The 17776-nt window shown below is 33.4% G+C and overlaps 1 protein-coding gene across 3 annotated transcripts in view; it reads right to left on the reverse strand.

The window, feature by feature from the left end:
• Positions 1-17776, reverse strand: part of Dpp10 (Dipeptidyl peptidase 10) — a 199759-nt gene that overhangs the window by 24501 nt on the left and 157482 nt on the right. For 2 of the 3 annotated variants that reach the window (XR_012960016.1, XM_076129311.1), the window contains exons 7-9: positions 2967-3109; positions 2444-2586; positions 143-266 (exon numbers count right to left, since the gene is read on the reverse strand). Coding sequence is in view for 2 of the 3 variants with exons in the window: in XM_076129311.1 (XP_075985426.1) it covers positions 143-266; positions 2444-2586; positions 2967-3109 (410 nt within the window). In the remaining variant the exon portion in view is untranslated. The remainder of the gene's footprint in view (positions 1-142; positions 267-2443; positions 2587-2966; positions 3110-17776) is intronic. The other variant, XM_076129312.1, reaches the window with a different exon arrangement.

The raw sequence follows: 17776 nt of genomic DNA on the forward strand, positions 1-17776 counted from the left end.
ATATAAACCTTTTCTTTAACCAAATAATATGTGTTTAAACAACATACTGGCAATAACAGCTCCATCGCTGAAAAACATAACTTTTTCTAGAATTCATTTCAAGCCTGAAAAAAGTTGAAGATAAAGGTTTGAGCCCACTCACCTCTTGACAGTACCACATAGGGCTCTTGCACACTGACACGACTGACAAGTTCTGCATCCTGGTGAGCCAGACGACACACACCTCTGTGAGAGACACCCATTGTGCGCTTGTGAAGTAGTAGTCACTGAAACAAATGCATTTATTTAAACCAAAGCAAATACATAAACGTAATTTGAGCTCTGATTAGTTATACAGTAAGCCACGTCAAAGGCCTTCTGGCGGTTTGAAAACTTCGACACATGTTTACGACTAACCATACGATATGAATGAGTTACTCAGTGTTTTGTCTTTTTCACTCATAAACAGTTTCTAAACTGATTGAAAGTGACAGTACAGGGTACATAGTAGTAAGATATGTAGTTACTACCGATACTACTGATAGTCAGTGGGCAGTCTCACATTGATGTCTGGTTCAGTTAATAATTCAATTGATCGCTAGCTACGTTCATGTTGTGATTTTTGTATAAGTTAAATCTATCTATATACATTTACCGTTGATCGCATCCGCGCAATCATTTTCATTTATCAGTATTCGGGTAACTGTTTTACAAAGTCCATTATTTAAGTGCTTTTATATTCTACCTACCTTAAAGTCACTTGGCTCTATCCATCGATAAAAATGAATGCATTTTATAACCTCAAATCTCCTTCAAGAAACTTTAATCAAAACCGCGCTATCAAACGAAACAAGCTAAACAAAATATTCAAATATTCTCATAATCGGTAAACAATCTATCGATTTCAGTACCTCGATTCTCTACCACTATCGACTACCGACAACCGGCTAGCTATCGAAATTTTGACATTTAGAATGTACTGCCAAAATGTTTCCTACGACACCCGTCAGAGGCGCTGATCAGATTTTCATACAAAATTTCTCGATGACAGTTCGGTTGTCGGTAGTCGATAGTAGTAGAGAATCGAGGCACTGTATAACGATTTTAATCGAGAAACTTTATTCAAATATTCTCGTATAATATCGAGTGGTTGTACTTTATGTGTTCTGGTTCATTTATCTCAGCCTGTTTATGGCTTACGGCGGCTTAAGCCGGGGGTCTTATTGCGCACGGCTGCAGTATTTTATACGGTAACTTGACGTTTCGGTTAGATTTTATACAGTTGGCTCTGTGAAGGTATTAAGTTAGATTTTTACTGACTTCATTTGTGTAGTAGTTTTCTATGGTAATGTTAGGACTTTATACTTAAGGAGATATTTTCAAATGAATGATTATCGTTTAAATCGGTTACGGTTACAGTTAATAGCATAATGCGAGTGTAGTTTATTAAAATTTCATGGTGATTTTATGGATCATATTATTATGGCTACTCTAAAACATAATAATGACAATAATATTGTAAAATGTTGTCCTTCAACCTGTATAGGTCGGATTTCGAAAGTAGATCTTTGATTTTTAAGGCACATTGAGATTATTTTGATGAATCAGATTATTCATTTATCAAGTTTTCCACACGATATCAATTCTTTTCCTTTAATGAAGTCAACTGACGACAATATTGTTCTTTCACTATAAGCATAATAGGTAAAACAATTTCAAAACACAATTAATGAACAAAACAAAATACATGGCAAAACTAATTTTATGAAACAGTGTGTTTCAAATTTAGTTGTGAACTAATACGAGTGTGAACATTTTCACGCACAACCAATCAGACTTGGTAAATCGTTTCCAGTTTTAATTGAATTGCACGATTTAAACTAAATATTGTACAATTTTCTAACTACTATATTGTTATTGGGAATTTGTGTTCTTTTCATTATTAGTTTTGATTTAACTTTAGATTGAATAAAAGTTGTTCTACAACGCAATTAGCCTAGTTAGAAATATTTATATGATTTTTTTTAGAAAGACAACTCGCGTACCAAGAATTGCTCTTGTGTCCATACAAGACAGGACACAAAGTACACATAGACCCGAAACAACTATTTGTGGATCGCACAAATATTTCTGAGTGGGAATTGAACCCACGACCTTCCGATGCACTGTCGTGGCAACCACCTCGACGAAACAACAGTTTAAGGATTATATCCCGTTATATTCTTTACGGTTTCATTTTTGTGTGTAATATTTGCGTAGACGTTCAACGCTAATATGAAGGTAAAATAAAAGTTTTGGACTGCTTAAACCAAATACATATTCAGTAGCCCCTATTTACTACTATGCTGGGCACCAGTTTCCTCCCATAACGAGGCAAGCCTTGAGTCCACAATATCGGCTAAGTGAAGGTTTGAGGACGAACGTATAGTACCTAATGTAGCAAAATAAAGGTGTATCCACTTACCCCTCTTCAAGTATAACTTTGGGCGGCGTGAGGTGCCTCGTGCGAATGTGTTTGGGATCTGCGATGTCAGCCACCGTGAGTGTCACCGTCGGGTTGTTCGTGCCGGGCTTCGGGTATCGGACGCTACGGATCTCTGGGTACGTCTGTGTACAAGGAAGAAGATTAATGAGTAGGTAATATTTCACAGTTGTTGCTATTTTTTTACTACGATAAAAAAACAAATGGTTTACGAATCTCTAAGTCCAATAACTACGCAACTTATTATATTGGGTTCTTCAAGAATGTAGGGATGCTGATTTCCTTTTTATTAAATTTAAGTTTTATGACACTTTCAATATTATTTTTTCCTCAGATTTTTATCACTATGGACATTCAGTGAAGTACGCTGCTGCATTTTCTTATTAACATCACGATAAAGAGGTATAAACATGGTATTGATGGTATACACAACATTTGTGTCAGTCCTAATATTCTCTACATATTTTAACTAAGTACACCACAGAATAAGTAGGGTCTTCATTACCTTGGCGGGGTCGTCAGTGTCAAGTGCTGCTCCATACCAGGGGTACTTCTGTTCGTGCACCAGACTGTCGTTGAAGGTGGCGTATAACACCATGTGACCGTCTGCTGACATCCACAGCGCTGTGCGGGAGTCCAGGATCTCTTCTGTAGACAAGAGTACAAATTGAAATAAGGCCAATCTTTCCTAGCAGTACCAATATATATTATCAAATAACATGAATAAAAATGTAATGGCTTTATGTTTTTCTATGGAGATCTAATTTCCTGAACTAATAAGTTCGTTTGAAAAATCCCTTCACCAAAGGTTGCTATGTATTGTGCAGATGTGTAAAAATTTTAAGACTAGTATTTTTAACTAAAGTTAAAGCTTCAGCAATTTGACCTCTGATATGAGACATACATTTATTGAAGAAGCTATCGAAGACGCCATTTCTTTAAGAAGACATAAGGCACGTTGTAAAGAGTAAACTTATTCCCATTTATTTTGCACTGTACACCTATGTATGCATAAAAAAGAAATAGTATATTTTATGTTCTATTTTGAAGCGCTCTGCGTATGTGACACAGTTATTAATCAGGGGCGTAGCAGTGACGTCACGCGGGTGCATCGTACTGTGACCTGCGTCAGTGCGTGCAGTGCGGTGCCAATATACGCCGTGGGTACAGGGTGCTTTATTTATATACGTTATCTAATACAGAGTTGTGCTAAATTTCTTTATGATTTTATCCATTTTTGTATGGTTTTGGTGGTCCGCTGTATTAAGATTGAACTGGGTTTAAATGAAGTCGAACTTTATAGTGACTTTGTGTTATTAATTATTACTGTACAAAAATGTCGTACCTCTTTTCCATTCAAGGTGATTTTAATATGTTGGTACTTATAAAGTCTTCCAACATAATTATGTACATTTTTTGTAAATCTGTACATTCAACACGACACCGAACTCTGAAGTAAAGAAAAGGAGATACAACGTTTTGTCTAAAGTAATGATCAAATATAACTGTTTCCAGATATGGTACACCAACGCGGCAACATTTCATAGGTAACAAACATGAGCATTTAACTCCTAATCTCTTAGTTGCCAGTATTCCTGCAATTTCATATTTACATACATTTAGCCTCACCCTGTATTATAACAAATCTAATAATACTCAACAGATGTGATGCAACGTGTCACCGCTGCGTCGCACTCACTCATTCATTTTAATTAATTATATTACCCTACATTTAGCTTGCGACTCAAACGATGATTTACTTGCTTCTGAACTATTACTGTAATATGTTTGAGAATCTTAATATTTTTAAACTATGTAATATTGCAATTAAAGTCCTAGCCGAGACGTCGAGAAATAGAAAAGGGTACCTTTCAATTAATTAATCGTATCTTGATTTACTTTTGGTCTCACTTAGGAGTGTGACCCCTGTATAGTGAATTATTATAATGTAATGGCCGTAAAGGGTCCTAAGCGCGATAGAAAATTAAAGAAGGGATACCTTGTTTGATTACCTGACATGTGTACATTGTGTACAAATCGTAAGAGTTTTATTCTATTTATATTGTTTGGAAAGCAAAAGGTCATAATTAAAATAGAAAAAACGGTACATATTATATTCTACGACAAACAGAAGCTCTAAACATTTGTATACACTGGAAAATTATCCGAAAATCACAACAATTCAACGCATGACCCGTTAGTTACATATACATACAGATATGCTCAATGGAAACAGCTCTACTTCTGAATAAAATCAAAACGATAACTACTTAATATAAATGAATATGGAACGGTTTAGTGTATAATGTATCATTTGTATGAGCAAATCAGCTCATAAATGACTTCCTTGTCACAACAGCAGATTATCTGATCCGGATATCCGTTTGTCGATTCACCCTCCCTCCTCGATTGGAACACGCTGTATACAATACTGACATTTTTCTTAGAATTGCGGAGAGATTGGTTTTCTTGTTATTTTTTTCTCGAAAACGGCTCAATCGTTTTTGGTAATTTGAAAGCTTTATGACGTAGGTCCTTGAAAGAAATGATTAAAACAGAATATAATATTATGTTTTTTTTTTATGTAAGATCAAAATGCAATAAGTAAAAATTATTGTGTATAATTTACATGGTAATCTTTCTTTGCGTTGTTGTTTCGTATTATGTAAACACATAAAACTTTGAGTTATTCCGGTCTGATCCCCCAAACCGATCCACTACCAATAATATTATTTTTTAATTCCTGTCTGATCTACTTTCAACTTTACCATTCCGGTCTGATCCCCTTCCTATATTTAATGGATAAGTACACTCAATAAAAAACAAATTTTATTCACTACTTTATAAAAAAAAGATTGTAAAGAGAAGTTCAAAGGTTTTTGGGATAAACGTTTGTTAGTCGATTACTGTTGGGTTATTTTAAGAGACGCTGATCAAAATCAGTTTAAAAAAAAGAGTGACCTGTGCCATTTTTGATTTTTTTGAGTCTCATACAAAAAGTTTTGGCAAAAATATTGTATTTATATATATTTTTAAGTGTATTACATTAAATATCTCAAAAACTTGACGTCCTATTTCTTTTTACTTCAGTATATAACTTAGGGTTTATAATCCTATCGATACACATTAGTTTCATCTATAGGTAAAAAGCCTTGTAAAGTATCGAATCAGTATTAACTACTCGAATCAGTTTTTATTTATAGAAATAAAAACTGATTCGAGTTACAATTATCGCAGATTTATATTGTTTGGTCTTTTGAAATAAAAGTACTACCTATATAACATTATAACAGTAATCACATTATCGCACAATGATCTTTTTTTAAAACATGGATTTGAAAAAAATTATATAATACAAAATAAAAGAATGTTAACACAAATCAAATAACAAACATCAAATTTCAATGATTCAATGATTAAATACTGCTATAAAATTATCACAGTAATCATATTCAGTGTAGAAATAAGACTAATACAGTCTCATTGATAACCGATTTCTCAGAACGACATTACGAACTTAACTCATCAATGATTGGTTACTTTGGAATCAATAGACAATACATTCACACACCAACTTACAGCCCAGCCAAAATTTGTTTAATACAATTATTGAGGGCATGCAACGTCCCCTAACCCGTACCTCGTTTCGGAGGAGACCCTTGCCCTGCAGTGGGACAGTAATGGGTAAAAAAAAAATAAAAAAAATCTAATAGAACCTGTATACATATTTTGTTATTGACTGTCCTAAAAATGTGATAATAGACAGTCAGAGTATCCGATCGGAATAAAATATTTTAATTTATTATAATTTTTAAATACGGGGGATCAGACCGGAATAGAAAATAATTTTAAAATACAACTGATCCCCTAGGGTATCAGTATTGGGGATCCGAACGGAATAACTCAAAACTTTTACATTCGATTTCGTATGTATTTGTCCGATACTTTGGGTTTACCAAACTCCTTGCTACTAATAGCAAATACCAGTAGCACTTTTCCGGACTCGAGAATGGAGTCTGAGACCTCCTAAACAATACTAGTTATATACACTATCTAACACTTTATATTCTCAACCATTTTATATCAACTATGTATCTTTCTTGTGTGTCTCTTTTACTAAATAAACTTTCTTCTTTCTTTCTTTCACTTTCTTGACTCAGGAGTGAACCCAGAACTTCGTGACCAGCAGTCGTATACAATACCGCCCAAGCCACAGAGGCAGCAGTTGAATAATGTTCCCACATTTTATCCATTAGGCAACTTTGTCAGTTTCTTAACCCAGAACATTTAAATATTCACTTGAAAGTAAAATTTATAATTTTCTTTACGGTTTAAAGTTTGTACTTGTTTTGGAAAAGAGATTATTTATGTAAATGCTCTCTTTAGATAAGAAGTTAGATGGTTTGGGAAACTTTCTTTGTGTATTTTTTGCGGAGTTTATGGAACATGTTGGTTTAACATATTTCTATGAATATAAGTAGGTACGCTGTTTTTTTGCGGTACAAAAATGCATTCTTTGGAAGTGAAGGAACAAGGTTTTTCTACAAAGATATTGAAATTATAGATATAACTATTTCTTACGAATGTTTTGACACGGAGTTTCACTAGGAAAAGTATCCTATTCCATATAGCACTCTTGATAAACTAAGAAAAAAATTGTAAAATATAGGTGAAACACGTTTCAAGCTATAAGATATTTATTTAGAGAATGAGCTGCAATTTTATTAAAATTTTGCTGGAAACTATCATACCTACTGAATTTCAAGCCAAGTTCGTCACACGTACGCCGACTTCTTTATGACTCAACTGTCTTCTCTAATTTTGATAACCACAATGAATACGAGGCCTGAAGAATTTTCACTGCTCGAGCAAATGAGTAATCCAAGTTAGACATTACAGAGCCAGTTTTACGACTGTTAAAGACACATGCACATTGCACAATACTTTAAAAGATTCTAGCCAAAATGTAAGACAGGCGTATATGCGTACAACTGGAACTCCTTCATCTTTTTTAATTTTGTGTTTTTATCTTCAAAATAAAGTGCACTAGACTATACATATGTATATGTAAACTAGCTGACCCGCGCAACTTCGCTTGCGTCACACAAGAGAGGTCATAATTTTCCCCGTTTTTGTAACATTTTTCGTCGTTTCTCAGCTCCTAATGGCCGTAGCGTAATTTTATATAGCCTAAAGCCTTCCTCAATAAATGGTCTATTCAACACAAAATAATAATTGTTAAATTTGAGCCAGTAGTTTCTGATATTAGTATGTTCAAACAAACAAACTTTCAGCTTTATAATATTGTAAGTATAGATTAGAACATCTGAAAATAAATGAAGGATAATATTATGTGAAAGTTTAAAGGTAACTTTTTGTGACGACATGACAATTGAAAATAACAGAAACGAAAAGAAGAAGTTCTTGGAAAATATCAATAACGATTTCACACATCTTTTTTGACTTCCTAGACTGATGATCTGACTGACGTATGAACAGTATACAAACACCCTAACACTTAACATTTTACGCCATTCAAAAATTCCCTTTTACTACCCAAGTATTTTGCTTTCATTATACAGAAAAATGCCATAAAGTAAAAAAACGTTGCTGTGTACGGTCTGCAAAAAGTGACGTCTCTGTGTTAATGCAAGGGAGAAGGTATAATGTTTAGCGCAGTGTTTTTTTCTCGCGATGTTATGTTTTCAGCTGAAATACAGGTAGGTGAAGGTGTGGGTGTAGCGATGGTATGAAAATGTTGGAGATTTTTTAAATATATTATGTATTTTTTATATTAAAAGAATGGCGTTTGGACAAAATTATAAACACAAAATATACTTACATAATATTATGATTAAAAAACACGCAACAAATACTTCTTACATGATAAAGGGTGCGGTTGGAATTTATGTAAACTGTTTTATAGACGATTAAATACTAAAAACTTTTATTCATAATATTAATTTTATCTAAGATACGGATTAAGTTCGGTATGAATACGATAAAAAAGTTAGGTTATCATGTATATTTTTTACGTAATATTTGTTATCTGTACATGAAGGTCACTTAAAGGTCAGTAGCACTGTTTACTCTGAGCAACCTCTTTCTCTATACAGGGTGTTGTATGTCGAATATTGTTTGTAAATGCATTAATTAAATCCCGCCAATGATATTTATAATCATGTATTATTAATATAATAGTTACTGTGAAGGTGTACCGTGTATTACATGTAAAATTGCTTCTATATTTTTATTTGTGATTGTGAATGAAAATTTAATAAATTTGGAACATATGTATGTATCAAAACAAACTTTGGCTATAAATCCTGCCACTACACTTAATAAAGATAATAATAATGAATGAACTCTCTACATTCCATTTTCTGTTTAAGGAAAAAAAACTTATAATATAGCATGTCTTTCAAGGGTGCCTAAGTTCGACCATCCTGTATAAAGTAATGTACTCCACCCCTCATAAAACATAGAATAACCAGCATTTATAAAAAAAACTTTCAACCATAAAAAATACATTTACAAGTGTTTGTTATAAGTTAAAGAGAGTAAAATTTTAAGGCCTTAGTACACTATTGTTGTTCGTATTCTTGCATAACATAATTTTACCAGCACGCATAATTTTCCTTGCTTCATGCACTTTTAGTAACCAGAAGCAAGAATTGGCTTACCTAACTGGTAAAACATCTGACTAACTGCTGTTGATAAGTTCGGCGAATTTAATTCTATTAGAATAGAATAGAAATTGGTGATTATCTTAAAATCATCTTCCTGATTGCAAAGTCTATACCATGCAATTATACACATTTTATAGTAGCATTTGCAAACGTGTGAATTACGTAATGGTTTTGTTTAAGGAGATAAGTGGGTACCCAGCTTTACTGTTCCAATGTCAAAGTGACTTTACCATGTACTCATAATAATCTACGGGAATAATAAACAGTGTAATTTGGCATTCTCGCAAATCGTCGATTAACAATTTATATGAAAAATGATTCAGTTTATAGCTAAATGTACTTAGTCACGGTACAAATTGATTTTTTGCATGCAGACAGGTCAAAAACCTTAAAACATAGTTTATAATCACACGAATGGTATAAGTATATTGGCAGAACAACCAAATTTTTTTAAATTACGCTGTGAAATTTAGAATTCAGAAGCAAGTTTGCCGTTACATTTATAAATGTGCAAAATTTCAGAATCCAGATGTGTAATAATATACGTGAGATCACTACATATTTAACTCTTATAATACGTGTGTAATATGTAGGTCTATGATGAGATTGTAGAGAACAAACTTAAAATAAAGGAAAATAGTAAAAACCCCATAAATGACAAAATATTTGTAGCACACAAAAAGTACTTGTTTTAAAACTTTTACTAGGAATATAGGTTTTCTTTTAATATTTTTAGTAAACAATCACGGAACTAAACAAAAGAAAGTGAAATATTTTTTGTCGCCGCTACATGTTTTCTTGCAAAGGTCAGAGGCTACGTATAGTTTGGTAGGAGCGGTGTTTATTTAGCGCCGCGCAGCCTACTCGCCACCCTGCACCTTGTGTGCTGTATAGGGGCCGTAAAAATATGAATTTCTGAGATAGAATGGAGTTTTTTTATATTCTGTTAACGTATTTTTGAAATAAAAGTAAACGTGCTACAGTAATAATTTATTTATTGTACAAAAATGGCTAAGCATGTAGCTACTGAACGAAATCGAAATTTTAAAAATCAATAGCGATTGGCAATTGAAATTTTCTTGAAATAAATGTGCTATCCAGTTTTTCATACAATACTGTAATTAGTTTAGTCAATTGGTCATAGTTGCTTGACGCAGAATCTCCTTGCAGCTCATAACAATACATTTCTGTAAATAATTTGTATAGTAAAGCCTTATTTAAAGACAAAAATAAATAATAATTTAAACCGTAACCTGAACCTATATTTCACGGCACTTTACATTCAAAAAGCCTGAATAACTGCGACATAAAATCCCCATATTATCTTTCTGGGACCTACGACTATAAAGAACATTTATAGAGGTAGAAGACCCAAGTTTTCCTAGTTTAAGCACTGGCATCAAAACAAACACATAACGTAAGCTTACGAGGAACATACACAATAAAAATACTTGTGGATGTAGGTGGCTTTTTATCCGAACTATGCATAATAATCGTAGGTATGTATATAAATTTGAAAAATGTTATGTTCGTATTTTGCGTGAAATTTAACGTACACTTTTCATTAAAGTGTGTAGATAGATTTTGGATTTTGGAGATGAATATAGAGACGTATAGCTACATAAAACAGTACGAACGCAGGTAAAATTGCAAATAGACAATAAGCTACTATATAACGAACTGTGTCTGTATTGTTTGTGTCAGTAAGGGGTAACCTCTGAAACAGCTGAACCAATTTGCATTTTAATTTCGGATAAACAAACGTTATGTGATCCCTGAGAAACATACTACATAATGTTTTACAGTAATCTGTTGTAAAATCCACCAAGATAAAAAAAAACTACATTTATGAAATTCATCTTGCAAACCTACTGCCCTTATTACTTACTTACTGCATTACAGTTGCTATTTTTTATTTTTACTTTACTAATTGTTAGTAGTAAAATCAACCAAGAAAATGACAAAAATTACGTCAAGTAATCTTCCCAAGCAGGTAAAGTCTGTAGCAAAACTTAGTATCAAACATTTTGAGACCTAAAGAGGTGTTACCGTAGTAGTGTCGTATAGTACTCTTATTTATGTTATAGTCCAGTGTGCCTCGGAGCCTCGTAGCTTATATTGTGTTGGCCATAAATATTACACGCGCCGGGATATTCTGTATGGGAGTGCCGGGATGTTTTACTAAATTGTTCATGTTTGTTGGGATGTTCGGCTGTTTGTGTGAAGATCTTGGGTGTAGAAGTTTGTTGAACTCTTTCATTTGTATATAAAGGTGTTGCTAAATACAATATTCTTCTGTATTATGGTTTTTAATAGGGATTTTTGTGATAAGATCAAATTTTAGGCTTTATTTTTCTAATGTAGATTTTTAAAAGCAGTAGATCAGTAAAGCTATGTCTTATCATTATTAAGCTACGTAACTATTTGTAAATACTTAAATCGATTTAAATATAATTTGACGTAAGCTCATTATTAATTTTAAAGATAATGGGACTAAATAAAATCATACATGCATAATATTATTATCACGCCTTTTTCCTATTAGGATAGACAGAGACTAAAGAAAGTCACTTAGGAAAAAGGATATCACAAAAATCGGCAATATCAATTTCAAACAGGTAACTAGTCCCCAGTAACATTGTACATCTATTAATACCTTTATTTACCTTCGTATTTTACCAAAAATCTTCTCCATTAATCCCCAATAACAGTGACGGGGGCACGCACAATTCGCCGGCGACAATTTTAAATCCCATTGCGATAGGGTATCTGCCATCTGTCTCATTTATTGAGACATTCGTAATCCGGGCTTAGGCCCTTCGCGGCTTGGGAATTTTTATAAATAAACAATCTCCGTATACAGTTAAGCTAGGGTATGTTATTGGGTATATTTGGGCAGTAACAAGGACGCAAAGCCTTGGCTTTGTCTTGGTAAATTTGGTGGGATTCGGAAACCTGTAATACGACTATGTAAAGGATAATGTAGATAAGTATTGAATTACTTAACAGTGAACCGGTTATTGAATACCTAAATTTTGATACAGAATCTAAGATTATATAAGGCTAGCCTTTGCTTGTCGCTTCGGTCCTGATAATATTTTCGTAAACGCTAAACAGTCACTGCAGTTACAAAAACCATGAATACTTATAACGTGAAACAAAGTAAGGCACGCTGGCCCATTGTGTGTCTCGGTTGACAACTCGCGTACGCCATTTTCATAGCCACTATGCAGTACATTGCAGCTTAGATATTACTTATTACTCACCACCATTTTAGAAAAGAAGCAATGTACAGGACATTGTCTATCAAAGTTGTCAAGATACACAATAGCTCCCTGTTCACAAAATGTCTCAATATCCCACATAACAAGAACGCATGGTGATCACACGAGTACACTCACGTCGGCCGTGTCAGTAAATAAACTATTTATCACTAGAGCCGAGGCTTTTTCACTACTTTTAATGTGTGGTAGTGCCTTATAGAAAACTAGCTGACCCGGTGCGCCACTCGCTACTTATTTGTATAGAATGACTTTGCTTTTTAAAAAAAAACGTAGCCCGTGTTTGACTTCAGTTCTCAAACTCTCTTTTTACTTATAAGAAATTGGATCTGTGTTTTAACCACGAGAGTGTTGTGAATTCACACATTTATAATATTATGTATGGATTGTACCCTGATAAGATAATTTTAACCCATTAATCCTACTGCTGGGCGACTCCTCTCGGAATGAGGGAGTGGTAAGACCTTCAATCCACCACGCTAGCCAAGTGCGGGTTCGGGAATTATGCATATCTCCAAGAACTGTTTTAAAGAACTCTCAGGCAGGAATTTTCCTTCACCGGTCCAAAAAGAGATAACTATTTCGATTTATTTGATATGATGTTGTGAGATTTGAATAATTTTATAATTAATTTACTTGACCTTATAAATACGAAACCAGAAACACGAAATAAGAAAACTTTGACATTCAAATTCTTTTCTTCACAAAAATAACTTTCATTTTCAAGAAAAACCTGTAAAACTCATTAAAATGTAGGTCAAAATTCTTAAAGTGTACACTGCAGGCCCATAAAAGTGCGTAGTTGGTCGCGATTAAAAGTTTGCGTCATTAAGGTACTTTGGTAAAAAGTGCTCTGATGACAAGCTTGAGATAAGATAAGTGGTGAAGACATCTGAGAGATGAATTGTGCGCACGCAGAATATGAAATGGTTCTGCAGATAAGCGAAAAAAATCGGCGCTCTTTTAGAGACAACGAGACATGAATATTCTAAGGACTTTTTTAAAAAAAGTTATACAATTTTATCTCTATTTTATAATGGTATTTATACATGAATGTCGTATGGACATGTTTTTTTATAAATTAAACAATTTTATATTTCTTTTAAAATGATACCAAGGTATTGGTGTTTGGTTTCGGTTAAATTAAAATTAGTCTTTCATTTGGGACTACATACAGAAGCTAAATTTTGTAACAAATATAAATAGTTCAAGTGAAGCCTCAAAAATATAGCCAATATTTCTGCACTTAATTTTTCTTACAAACTAAAATATTTACCAGAAAATAACTTATTTACTAAAAATATTTTTCTATTTTTGGAGCAAACCGAAAACTACTTCACACGTCCCCTCTTGTCCCCTATTTGTTTTCTCTTAGAAAATACGAGAAAAAGGTCCAAAATATAAGAGGAAAAACAGGGGTCCGAACCCTGCATTCCTCAAATATTTTCCATATTTAATATACCGGGCGGAATAAATATTTTTGGTATAAATAAACTTGGGAACATAGGAGCGAAATGCTAAGGTCAGAGGTGAATAATTGATAGATATTGAATTCAAGCTGAAAAGTACTGGCTTATGACCAATGTTTATTGGAATGGAGATAATTATCTTATGTTATACGGGGATTATTATAATAACTTAGTAGTGCAATGCAAAACTATTTTGCCTTTATCTAACTTTGATCAATGATGTATTTTATGGAGTTACATTTGTACAGCGTAGTAAAAAGTAAAATCGGCTATATCGTAGTGAGCCATTTACTTATCCCTAAAAATATTCTACTTAAAACTTACGTGGGTTTTAAACTGTATTGTTAAAAACAAAAAACGCGGGCGTATTTCATACGTCTCTGCCTACACCTTCGGGTATAACAGGCGTGATTTTATAAACGTTTTTGTATGACACACAATTCTATTTATGATGTGTATTTAATTATATTTATAACAATAAAAAAATATCATGTTAAAATTACAAGTATTTACACAGCATAAGAATCGGAAGCTCGAGTATTCTAGTCTAATAAACGAATATTCCACGCAGTCTAAAATAAAGATAAGAATGTGCATTAAAACAGAATAGGCGTTAGAAACACGGTTTTCCTCCACACATAACGGAACTCCAAAAAGCCGAAACACCCTCCAAGGCGTTCTAATTTTACAAGCGGGGTGGCAGAATGATCATTTTATTCTGTTAGGCGGTTGGAACTCTATTATGGAGTTTATACACTTTACCGGCCGATATGAGATGTCGACTTTTTATCGGCAGGTTATTCAGTGACTTCAAATATCGTTCAAGTAAAAACAAATTGTCCGTGGCATGAAAAACAAAAAGAAAGGGCACAAATAAATTTAACGTTGCCGGAGTCCGAATGTCTTTGAGATAAATTAACGCGTATGTAAGTCACCAACATAATGCTACCCATCCCACTAAGACTTGGTCTTGTGTCGCGAGTACTTTTACAAACATACAACGGGCAAAAATTACAAAAATATTTCTTCCGTGTAAGAATCGAGCCCACGTCCCCTTGACTTACTGGTAGTGGCGTGACCACCTTATACAAAAATATTTCTTCCGTGTAAGAATCGAGCCCACGTCCCCTTGACTTACTGGAAGTGGCGTAGCGATCATCTTAACCACTGCGCCACGGAGGCCGTCTTTGAAATAAAGCCGCCGACTTTTCTTATCGTGTCGGCGAGCCCGTATAGTGTGTACTCTCCTTAACCTGACTACCTGGCTTTATCTTAATGACACGAACCGTCGGCTCATTTACGTGTCGTCTGCCAGATTCTGCCACTCGTCTGCCATCCTTGCCAGATTTGGCATTATTTGCCAACCTGCATTGCGCTTCAAGTGTACGAACGTGTTTAATGTGAAATTTTCAGAGTTATTGAAGGTAAGTAAATGCCTTCATTTAAAAGCGTATGAGGTTTTGTGTTTTCTGTTTGCTGTGTTGTTTTAAGGTAGATTGAGTTTCGGTGTGTTTGTGGGATTAACTTGCAGTTATAGATAGGTATAGAACTTTGTTTGCTTTGTACAAAGTTCTTAACTAAACAGATGTTTATAAGTGAGTGGCTGTGATAAGTTATTCATTTAATTAAAATAATAACTGCAAGCGGTTAGAAGCTGTTTAAGTAATGTTTATAACAGTGATTACAGAACTAAATTGTATATCAGGAAAATAATGGGAGAAATGATTTTTCGTAACACTCATGTCATTGTGGTCTACGTTCTTCTTCCTAATCAATATTTAGATATCTCTCATGAATGCGAAAGTACAAAAGAAAGCTTTGCCGATTTGGATTTTGAATGGTGACAGATTAATCCCAGGAAGGACATAAAGACACAAATATCAACGTGCCCAAAAAGAAAAAACAATCATAGTCGTAATATAAACTCAAATAATTACGAAAGTAAAAAAGGTTGGAAACAAATAATATATGTATATTTTATACAAAACGAAATATTGTTCTCTATATATTGTCTCTTTCATTTACTTTAGAAACGACCGTTTTTAATAATATTTACCTTAATGTTCGTCTAAACTATATTATTCGTATTTTTATTAAAATAAAAGATAATATTTAATAAAGCCTATTTCTTTATGAAGGTAACAAAACATGAATATTTTTTTGTAAAAGAAACTTATGAATATAATATCTGTTGAATTAAATAAGGACTACGAGACTAGGCTTAATGTTATTCATTCTTTTGCCTTAAAATAATAAAATAGAATTGTACCTGTAACTAGGTGCGAAACTAAACACAAAAAGTAAATAAATATAATAATTTACCGATGTTTCTTAAATTGCCAAATTCCGGATTCGTTTCTATTGACGACTCCTAGTTTTGATTACCTCCGATTTTAAACAATTAACCTGGTTATTACTAGAATACAAACCTACGATTTAAATTATTATAAAAGAGCTTTGTTAGTTCCCGGGTATACAACTATCACTATGCAAGATTTCATGAAAACGGTTAAGTGTGTTAGACAGGCAGGCTTTTGCATTCATGATATTAGTATGGATATTGCCTTTATTGTAACATTCGATCCGTTACATTTATAATGGTGTACGAGGAGATAATATCTTTACTACAACGTCACTTAATATATTACATGAAGCGCTAAAAGCTTGTCAATTTCAGTAATTAAACCATCAAACAGTTATCGACAAGGCGATATTCGCCAACTATAACGTTGTCGAATTTAATAGCGATATTGATCTAAACCCGTACAATGTCGACAAAATTGGGAACAGCGAGTGAACAATGGAAATTCGCTAACTTGTGAACTTAAACTGCACTTCACAAAGACGATGTCGATAGCATGTTCGATAATTTAAAGTTCGCCGTATATGAATTTAATAGTAAATATTGTTGCCTAACTTTTCCGCGCGGGTCTACTCGAATCTAGATTATTTTGGGAAAGAAGCCTGTGCTTTTATACCTCCCAAAATTTTATTTCATCAGTTTAGAGGAAAGGCGTGAAAGCAGAAAAACAGACTAGTATAATGGACAATTATAGATTCTATAGATGTTCCTAATAAAAATGTAAAAACTGTACAGCTTTAAAATTTATACCGTGGTAATAATAATTAAAAAAATACATTGTATGATTCAAAAATAAATATTTTATTCGCAATGCATGACTGAATTTTACCATAAACTTTCACTAAAAATAAAAACAGCCTCATTAGTCACACGCATAGTCTGTCTGTCTATTCATAGTAATTTATTTGTCTGTACTTCTGTTGCTTTTGTCTAACGTTTGCTTCAACTTATTATATTTTTTTTAAACTACTCCCGCATTTTGAATTACTCTTGTGTCGCGGGTTGACTAACATTTAATTCAACTTTTTTTTAAAGACTACTTCCGCATTTAGAATTACTCTTGTGGCGCAAAGACTTTTACAAACATATAAACAACAGACACAAAGTACAACCAGACACGAAACAATTATTTGTGGCTCGCACAAATAATTGTTCTGTGTGGGAATCGAACCCACAACGGTAGCGGCGTGGTGACCTCAACCACTGCGCCACGCAGGCAGTCAAATACAAACTAAAATCGTCACAAAGAAATACTTGTGGAACTGTTGTTTTTGAAGACTCTTCTGCGACTCTTAATTATAAGTTTTACACTAAAAAGTAAAATATTTTCCTCTCCCTAATATTTTATTTACGACAACAATTTTATATCTTAAAATGTTTCAATGAAAACAAGTCTTATTTTGAATAAAACAATTCCGTTATCCAATTAGTACAGTAGGTATTAACGCTTAATTGTTAAACGGGTTTTAAAATGAGAATTTTAAAGGTTACGATAACTATTTCTACACAGAACT

This window comes from Anticarsia gemmatalis, chromosome 22 (genome assembly GCF_050436995.1).
Source record: "Anticarsia gemmatalis isolate Benzon Research Colony breed Stoneville strain chromosome 22, ilAntGemm2 primary, whole genome shotgun sequence".
Taxonomy (NCBI): Eukaryota; Metazoa; Arthropoda; class Insecta; order Lepidoptera; family Erebidae; genus Anticarsia; species Anticarsia gemmatalis.